General features: G+C 42.5%; 1 protein-coding gene across 3 annotated transcripts in view; it reads right to left on the reverse strand.

Moving 5' to 3' along the window:
• The window catches only part of colgalt1b (collagen beta(1-O)galactosyltransferase 1b), a 13,973-nt gene that overhangs the window by 40 nt on the left and 3,933 nt on the right, over positions 1–10,000 (reverse strand). For 2 of the 3 annotated variants that reach the window (XM_047803216.1, XM_047803217.1), the window contains exons 2-12: positions 7,937–8,047; positions 7,719–7,836; positions 5,680–5,814; positions 4,697–4,901; positions 4,305–4,424; positions 4,129–4,205; positions 3,741–3,847; positions 3,312–3,444; positions 2,869–2,996; positions 2,264–2,470; positions 1–2,082 (exon numbers count right to left, since the gene is read on the reverse strand). The exon at positions 1–2,082 is cut by the window's left edge and continues 40 nt beyond it. In XM_047803216.1, the coding sequence (XP_047659172.1) occupies positions 1,866–2,082; positions 2,264–2,470; positions 2,869–2,996; positions 3,312–3,444; positions 3,741–3,847; positions 4,129–4,205; positions 4,305–4,424; positions 4,697–4,901; positions 5,680–5,814; positions 7,719–7,836; positions 7,937–8,047 (1,558 nt within the window). In that variant the 3' untranslated portion in view covers positions 1–1,865. Of the gene's footprint in view, positions 2,083–2,171; positions 2,471–2,868; positions 2,997–3,311; positions 3,445–3,740; positions 3,848–4,128; positions 4,206–4,304; positions 4,425–4,696; positions 4,902–5,679; positions 5,815–7,718; positions 7,837–7,936; positions 8,048–10,000 lie in introns of all 3 variants that reach the window. The other variant, XR_007138449.1, reaches the window with a different exon arrangement.

Consider the following 10,000-nt stretch of genomic DNA (forward strand, 5'->3'; position numbering starts at 1 on the left):
GTTTGTTTGTTCTTTTTTGAGAAACCCCTTTAATTCCTCGGCCTACTATTATAACTATATTATAATTATAACTAAGAAAGAATAACAAGTTTCTGTTTCTTTCACATTGTGGTTGTAATTTTACATCCTAACACTTTGTACAGAGACACTGATCACAGTGTTAGCAGAAATGAGCAATAAATTAAAGCACACTCACAGCAAGAGAGAGAGAGAGAGAGAGAGAGAGAGAGAGAGAGAGAGAGAGAGAGAGAGAGCTGACTTCAGATCAGCTGAAAACATCAACTTCTGCCACAATTGATTCTCACATCATCACAGTGTCAGTTGTTGAATCATGCAATTTCCAAACATACAGAAAGGCACTGCTCTGAAATGATTATGATAAAAGAACAATGATAATGAACAACGGGACTAACTAATAAAAGAAATACATCGGCTAAAAAATTTACAAAAAAATAAAGAAATTTGACGTTAATCAAGTTGCAGTTTATACGAATAAAAATACATTACGGTGGAATTTCCTCTCTGAAGTCGCATTTCAGTTAGAAGCTAAATGGGATTAGATAAATACAAAATATAGGTTTAAAAACGGAAATAAAGATCCGATGTAAATGCAAAACTATTTCGATGTAGAATAACAATCATAAGTCATGCAGAAGGTTAAAACGATATCTGTTGCCTTAAACGATTAAAAAAAATAAAGTAAATAAATCAAAAGAACTCTACATTAAGAAATAATAAAAAAGTCACAAATAGACAACGTTTGGTTTGTAAATCAGCCGATTTACTACACCGAGGTGAAGTTAGGTTAGTTTTGATATTCGACAGATGTTCATTGTCACTTAGGGACCGTCTGTAAATTACCGATACAAAACTCCCAGGTTAGTTAAAAGTCACTTCGGTACTTTTAATAACGGTACGATTTAAAGCTGTGTTTTTATATCGCAGTTCTCATAATCACATTTTTCATGTCTACACTCCCAAATTCAAGTAATTAGCTACTAAGTAAAATACACCAGTTTCCTTTAGATGAACTGGAAAGTGCTCCAGTAAACCAGTGAAACACGCGGGAGCTGTTGGTCCAGTATTTCAGCTCAATCCGTAGTCACAGACAATAAGAGCTTTTTTTTTTGCACAAACTGGATTGTTAGAGTTCAACACGATCCACCTGAATATCCCTTTAACATTAAATATTAATATATTCATGAAAAGCCGCACCACACCGGAGACACAACGCGAACAGTGCTGATAGAGTTTGGAATAAATCATCTAGACCCCAAAAATTAAATAAATAAATAAATAAAAGATGTTTGTGAATTTAGGATTGATTACATAATCATGAGAAGCTCAGAGCTTGTGTCATGATCTAGGTCTCTCCTCTGATCAGCCAGAACGTGCTGAAGCTTGTTTCTTTACTTTTTACAGTGGAGTTAATAAAGCTAGCAAGCAACAGCAGTGATCATTGAACCACATGTTAGGTTTAAAGATAGAAATGTCTACTAGAGGCTCAAACTTTTACTTTAGAGCTACATTATTACATCATTCCAGAATTCCAAACATTTTGTTTTGTGGCTCCTCCACATCAGCACATCCAGGACAGATCGCTAAACTACGGCAATGAGACATTCCACACATTTTAAATCATGCTTAAGTGTCTCGTTAAGTGTCTCGTTAAGTGTCTCGTTGTCGTCTGGTTACCTCATGAGTTTCCCTATTGAAGGTATCACGTCTCATCGACAGGAAGCATTGTGCTGTCGTGTTGAGTGTGTTTCTCACAGCACAACCTACTGCTTGGGCATTTTGTTTACTAGCACAACCAAGTGGTGGGAAAAAAGTAGTAAAGATTTCCTGCTCCTTTTTGTGAGAGGTCAAAGGTCAGAGGTAGCATGCGAGTGCATGGCATGGTTCTTTTCCGAACGCTGTCGGTCCCAGTCGGTGCGGACGGTCTCGTTGTTCCACACGGTAGACGTCTCTGTGTCGCTGATGTACCCGGGGTCGCCCGTGTAGTGCGTGGGGTAGACGAGTAACGGCTCAGCAGAGAACGCCGACAGATCCCTCACCTCATAGTGAGACATGTAGTCCTGCCTACAAAGACCTTTGTGTTATAATTTTAAAGTTTATTTTTGAGATGTAACTAAAAAACAATCACAATTATATTGAAAGTATAGTTTCACCTCCACTGAATCTGTTTTTCTGTGTAATAAAAGCCTCATCCCTCTCACCTGACCTGAACCAAACACAAACGCAGAGTGTGTTAAACTCTTACACTGGGTGCTTGTTGTACATGATGGGCAGAAACTCATCTACAGGAAGCATTTTGGTCAGAGGCTCCGCCCTCAGCAGCTTATTGGCTCCTTGTAATGAGATCATGTAGCCCAGCGTCCAGTAGGAATAGTCGGCCTCCACTAAGTTCCGGATGTTGGGAACCGGTTTCTCTGGATGTTCCACCTGCATCCGCTTCCTCCCGATGTAACTGCACATGTTAGTGAAAGAACAAATTAAACTACAATCTGAAACAGAATGAAATGAAACTCAAACGTTTTTATCTTCCTTTGAGGTGATGTGATGACATCATGGTAAAAATAATTTGCTGATGTGGAAGTGTGTGTGTGTGTGTGTGTGTGTGTGTGTGTGTGTGTGTGTGTGTGTGTGTGTGTGTGTGTGTGTTGGAGTTTACTGCGCAACTAATTCCAGCACCAATTTTCTCTCATTATCTCTCTACTTCTTTCCCTCTAATTATTCAGTGATGTGTAATTACATTTAATTACACACTTAATTGCCGTCAGTCCAGAACTGGTCTCCAGCATTACAGTTTGTGTGTGTGTGTGTGTGTGTGTGTGTGTGTGTGTGTGTGTGTGTGTATGCGCTCACATTAAATCCCAGTCCAGTCCTTCTGCTTCCACGTCCTGCATCAGTTTCTGGAGTTTCCTTTTAAAGAAAAGCTCAAAGCGCAAATCATCTTCTAGAACCAGAGATCTCTGCAGTCCCTGCTCTACAATCTACAAAACACATACACACACACACACACACACACACACACACACACACACACACACACACACACACAGTCCATATTTGACAGTATCACTTTCCCTTCAGTCTCCTCCATAATTACGAGGATCAGGACTATTTTTATGCCATGTCTTTTTCCTCCTCACACAAAAACATCTAAATCTTCTCTCTGTCAATCAATAACTCTCTCTCTCTCTCTCTCTCTCTCTCTCTCTCTCTCTCTCTCTCTCTCACACACACACACACACACACACACACACACACACACACACACACACACACACACACACACACACACACACCTCAGTCCAGATGTTGTAGTGAGACAGGAAGCAGCCAAGTTCTCCTCTAGTGAGCGGCCTCCCATGATACGGATCACTGTAACTGGGTAACATTCTGATCCCTAAAGCACGGATCTGACTGTCATTCAGTGCTCTGAGAGAGAGAGAGAGAGAGAGAGAGAGAGAGAGAGAGAGAGAGAGAGAGAGAGAGAGAGAGAGATGAACATTCTATATAGATGTAAATAAAGTGAGAGGAGATTTAGTGATCACATGTGTGTGTCTGCGTGTCTGAGTGTGTGTGTGCGTATACGAGTGTCTGTGTGTATGAGTGTGTGTATGTCTGTATGAGTGTGTGTGTGTGTGTGTGAGTGTGTGTTTGTACATGTGTGTGTGTGAGAGTGTGTGTCTGTATGAGTGTGTGTGTGAGTGTGTGTGAGTGTGTGTACATACTTGCCGTCCACTGCGTTGATGACCTTACAGGAGATCTCCTGCTCCCACAGAGTCCTTAACATTCTCTCTCTACGATCTGAACGTCTCAGCAGGTTAATCACAAACACCTGAAACACAGTTAGTGTAAAGGTCATAAAAATAAACTTCCACAAAAAAACACAACGCACAAAACCATAAACTCCTGCTGACACCTGAGACTTTACACAGAACGTCTCCTTAAAACCCCGCCGCGTCAACAATGACCCTGATCTATATACACATCCCAGAGTTGTTGCTATGGTAACGATGAACTATCTGAGCGAGTGTGTTAATACAAGTCTACACTACTGTTAGAGACGGTTCATTAGCACCTGACCACCGATCAGGATCACATCAGAAATTCACTCACCTCATCAAAGCCCAGTTTATCAGGGTGTTTGTGAGGGACAGAGAGATGTCCTGAGGGATCCACAGGAGAACCGTGCACTGACAACAGACACCAAGACAGAACATAGATACATGAAGACATTCCAGTATAGAGTACAGTGTGAAAGGGTAAAAACATTCCTCTGAACAGGAACTGACCCATGACCTCGAGCAGCGTGTGCAGGAAGTTATCAGCCTCGTCTCGCAAGGAATGATGGGTATGCAGCGGGACAGGGATGTAGCCGTACGTCTCTCTGTTACACACGAACATCTGAACATCTGGAGAAGGAGAGAGATTAGTCCTCTATAATCACTGGGATGTTTTCGAGGAACGTCTTAACAATAGCTATAAATAGCGGTTCCCTCTCTTTATTCTCGCTTAAATTTATGTTCGTGTTACCATAGAAACCATAAAGAAGTGTGGTGTGTGTCTTCCTCTGTCCTGAAGATGTGAAGAACTTCAAGCTCCAGCTTCACCTCTGATTGGTACACAGTACAGACACCACAGACTCCTTCCATAATTGATACACGAACATTTCACATACACACACCTGCCATGCGGGCGGAGAAGGCGAACACTATGATGTCGTCGAAGGCCCAGGTGTAGTCGGGGTGTGGAGGATAGAAGGCCAGCCGGCTGGAGGCCTGTTTCCTCAGGTCCAGCAGGAAGGTGGAGTGGACCATGGGGACGGGGAAACAGCCACGCCTCTCCTGACTCCTTATGGGCATGTAGTCTGGGGTACGCCTGTAGTAGCCCTGTAAATTCACACACACACACACACACACACACACACACACACACACACACACACACACACACACACATACACACACACACACACAAAATACATTTAATACAAGCATGCAGGTACAGACACTTACATGTACACTTACACCCTGTAATTACTGATGACATAATTGAATATAAACATAAAATGACGCACGTATACACACACACACACACACACACATGAACGCATGCACACACAAGCACACATACAAGCACACACACAAGCACACACACAAGCACACACACAAGCAAACACATGCACACACATGCGAACACACACAAACACTAACAAGTACACACAAACACACACAAGCACACACAAACACACACAAGTACACACAAACACACACAAGCACACACAAACACACATAAACACACACAAGTATACAACAAACACACAAACACACACAAACACACACAAGCACACACAAGTACACACAAACACACACAAACACACATAAACACACACAAGTACACATAAACACACACAAGTACACACAAACACACATAAACACACACAAGTACACACAAACACACACAAACACACACAAGCACACACAAACACACACAAGTACACACAAACACACACAAACACACATAAACACACAAACACACACAAACACACACAAGCACACACAAGTACACACAAACACGCACAGACACACACAAGTACACACAAGTACACACAAGTACACACATAAACACACACAAGTACACACAAACACACACAAGTACACACTCTACCTGAGAGGTCATTCCGCACCAGAAGTTTGAGTACGCAGTTCTGGACTTCATCATTGGTGCCACAATAGTTTTGTTTTCCTTCATCAGCTTCCAAAGGACGTCAGGGTTAGTGAGAAGATTATCACAGTCCACCAACTAGAGAGTGAGAGAAAGACAGAGAGAGAGAGAGAGAGAGAGAGAGAGAGAGAGAGAGAGAGAGAGAGAGAGAGAGAGAGAGAGAGAGAGAAAGAGAGAGAAAGACAGAGAGAGAGAGAGAGAGAGAGAGAGAGAGAGAGAGAGAGAGAGAGAAAGACAGAGAGAAAGACAGAGAGAGAGAGAGAGAGAAAGACAGAGAGAGAAAGACAGAGAGAGAGAGAGAGAGAGAGAGAGAGAGAGAGAGAGAGAGAGAGAGAGAGAGAGAGAGAGAGAGAGTACATCTACAGTAGCAAGGGACAGTGTAGATGATGTTCACACACTCTTTTGCCTTGTAGTGGTCTGGAATCAGCTTATACTCACACACACACACACACACACACACACACACACACACACACACACACACACACACACTCACACACACAGACACACACACACACACACACACACTCAAACACACACATGGTTATAATAATAGGCATTCAGCTCACAGCGAACATTATACAGCAAACAGATTATAGCCCTCGACACAGAAAGCGAAGGGAAAAAAGCTAATCAGAGAGAAGAGATTCTGAAAATAATATAAAAGTAAAACAACCTTCTACACGGGACGAGCCGCGACATTCGACCCAACAAACATGACTGGTTCTCATGGAAAAGGGATATTTTAATATAACTGAATGAAAGTGTTTGTGTTTATGGTGAGCTGAGGCCAGCTAAAGCTAACACCAGAAGCCTAGCATCTGACGGTGATATGTTTCATTCTCGTCATATGTCACTGCTGCAGCAGAAACATCTGGATTTAGTTTTTTTTGGATAAAAACATCATGAGTCTCATTCCAGCCAATCTCAGAAACTAGCATCAGACTTTAGTAACAATTGGATATGTTTGTGTTTAGTGTTTACTGTTTAGTTAGCATCAACCTCGATAACGTCTGTTTAGCATCTGTAGCGACATTATGCTAGCAGGCAGAGAGCTACAAAGCCCTAGCGAAGGTCAGATGTTTTCAGCAGAAACGATGAACCCCACACTTTGGCTCAGATGTTCACTGAATAAGTGACAGTACCAACTGAGGAAGTAAACAATCCTCTTTTCAACACTTTGATTTATCACTTGTTTGCTATAAAATGCAGAAGGTTGTTGCTTTCCTGTAGGTCCTTTATCACCATGGCGACAAAAACATAACAGAAATCATCAATAAAACACCGAAGCGTTTGCTAAAGACTGAACACACTGTGAGTGAAAACACAGAGCTGCTGAAACTGTTCATACATTTATTAGTAAGTGTTAAACTGAAATATGACTGAAAAGGGGATTTAATACATAAATAAAGTATATGATGAGACTTGCTGTCTGCTCTTCATCTTCCTGGCTACTCCTCATCTTCCTCACTGCTCCTCATCTTCCTGTCTGCTCTTCATCTTCCTGTCTGCTCTTCATCTTCCTCACTGCTCCTCATCTTCCTCACTGCTCCTCATCTTCCTGTCTGCTCTTCATCTTCCTGTCTGCTCTTCATCTTCCTGTCTGCTCCTCATCTTCCTCACTGCTCATCTTCCTCACTGCTCCTCATCTTCCTCACTACTCCTCATCTTCCTGTCTGCTCCTCATCTTCCTCACTGCTCCTCATAGTCCTTTCTGCTTTCCTTAGTTAGTTCAGTTAAAACTGTGCTTTTAGAAAAACCCCAAGAAGGTGACATTTCCATCCTGGCTAATAATAGATAATAAAAGCATAAAAGTTGCACTGTTACCGTTAGCGTCGCCTTGTGACCCTCGTTCATCAGTATCAGTGTTTTTCTTTACTACATTCACACGGAGAAATAAATGTATGTTTTTTTTCTACTTTCTATACTCGCCTATCGATTCAGTTCACAGTTTCACTTCCACTTTCGCTGAAGTGACGTACCAGAAAGTAGTCGGCCCACATCTGCCTGGCGGTTTCCAGCGCTGCCTGCCGTAGCTTCATCACGTGCTTATAACGTAGATCGGTCCACTGCTTCGGTCCGACCTCGTCTTCATACTCGCTAACACAAGCACAGGAGCGCAAAAGGACATGTAGGCAACAGCAGATGGTTTCGAGCTAACGTCAGCCTTCACTGTCTGCTTCATCAGGATTTCACTCACCTGGGTTCCTCCTGTGGTCTCCACTCCACATAGTGATATAAAGTCTGAACTTTAATGAGCCACTCGCGAAGGACCGAAGCCGTGTTGTCTGCGTTGTGGTCCGTCGCCACCCTGCAATCACAGAACAACGAATCGATCAGAGACGAGAACAAAAGCTTGATATAACAGACAAAATCCGTGGATTTGTCTGTGACGTGACATACAGTTGACTCATACTCAGAATTCGTTCTCTGCAGTTAACCCATCCAAAGTGCACACACACACACACACACACACACACACACACACACACACACACACACACACACACACACACAGCAGTGAACACACACCCGGAGCAGTGGGCAGCCCGGGGAGCAGTTGGGGGCTTCGGTGCCTTGCACAAGGTCACCTCAGTCGTGGTATTGTCGGACCGAGACTCGAACCCACAACCTTACGGTTAGGAGTCAAACTCTCTAACCATTAGGACACGACTTCCCCTCAGACTTCTGTTAGTTTTATACGGTAAAATAACGTCATTAAAACCACAGCATTTCACTCAGAATAAAAATATTTAGCCACACAGGTGAAGTGCTGGTTAATGAGCAGCGTTAGCTAGCTAAATGTTAGCAAAGTAAAGAACTACAACATCCAGGTGAATTTTGCCACTTTATGGAGATTTAACTCACTTTTAAACAAAGGAAGTTCAAGTGGTTTGAAAGTGATGTCCTGGTTGTCTTTATGCTAATTCTCACGGAATTCTGGAGAAGTTTAGTGTACAGATGTACAAATGTTCTCATACTTAAACATTAGTGAAACAATCTTGCTAAATATGATCTTATAAACCAGTTCTCCCCAACCCCCGGGTCGTGGACCGGTACCGGTCCGTGGACCAAATGGTACCGGGCCGCCCAAGGAACATTAAATTATTTCCATTTTATTTACTGTGGTGTATTTCTCTCGGGTTTGTGCGACTTTCCATGGACGAGAGGTTAACCGGGAGCTGAGAGACGTCACCTAAAGCCGCACCGATACCGCGCATGCGCAAAATATCGTGATATCGGGCGGGTTTAGGTGACGTCTGGAGCTGAGCGGCTGCGAGCGGCAGTGGTGTTGTAGCTTTGGTGGAGCGAGAAGGTGTGTATCGCTCTTCTCTCTGTTCACCGGTACTTTGTCATGTTTAACAGTGCTTGGTGTACGTGTATATTGTGTTTGCTCAAATTTAACCCACAAATTAGCAAAAATGAGCACGAAACAGACGTCGTTAGAAAGTTAGAAACTCTGCCGGTGTTCTGGATTAAAGTCATGGTGGAATACCCTGAGATTGTCACCACAGCACTTACATCCCTATCGTCATGTCCGACATGCTATCTGTGTGAAGCGGGGATTTCTGCAGTGATGGCAACCGAAACAAAACAACGGAATAAACTGGACATAAGCGACACACTTCGGGTGTCATTGTCTCCTGTTACCCCAGATGGAACCGTCTCGTTGTAAAGAAACAAGCTCAGGGTTCTCATTGGTTTAGCGTTGTAGTGAGTTAAAAAGGCATGTTTAAATACAATTACATTAAAATTATTCATTTTAATTTAAATGTATATGCCCCACCCCCCACCCCAAAAAGGTTGGGGACCACTGTTATAAATAAAAAAAACATTAGTCATTAGTAAACATTAGGCTCTCAGGACAATCCATCTGTTTATCTGATCTGTTTTGTTCAGCTGGTCGTTCTGTGTTACAGGAGACACAACACACAGGTTTGTCTTTTATCTGCACTACAGACTGGAAATCTGAGTTTGAGATGGATTACAGTACAGAGACCGCAGCAAAATGATTTCCATCACACACACACACACACACACACACACACACACACACACACACACACACACACACACACACACACACACAAAGGAACATATGAGTCAGATGTCTGCAGCTGTCCTAAAAAATTACAAATATGAAAGTTTTTTGAAGACAAACTTAAAGAGCAGATCTGCTTTTTATCTCTTTAGTTTGTTTTCTTTAGAAACACTTTTTTTGTTTCCTATACAAATTTTATATCACACATCTTTAGGTACATAC

The sequence above is a fragment of the Tachysurus fulvidraco genome, chromosome 18, assembly GCF_022655615.1.
Source record: "Tachysurus fulvidraco isolate hzauxx_2018 chromosome 18, HZAU_PFXX_2.0, whole genome shotgun sequence".
Lineage (NCBI taxonomy): Eukaryota > Metazoa > Chordata > Actinopteri > Siluriformes > Bagridae > Tachysurus > Tachysurus fulvidraco.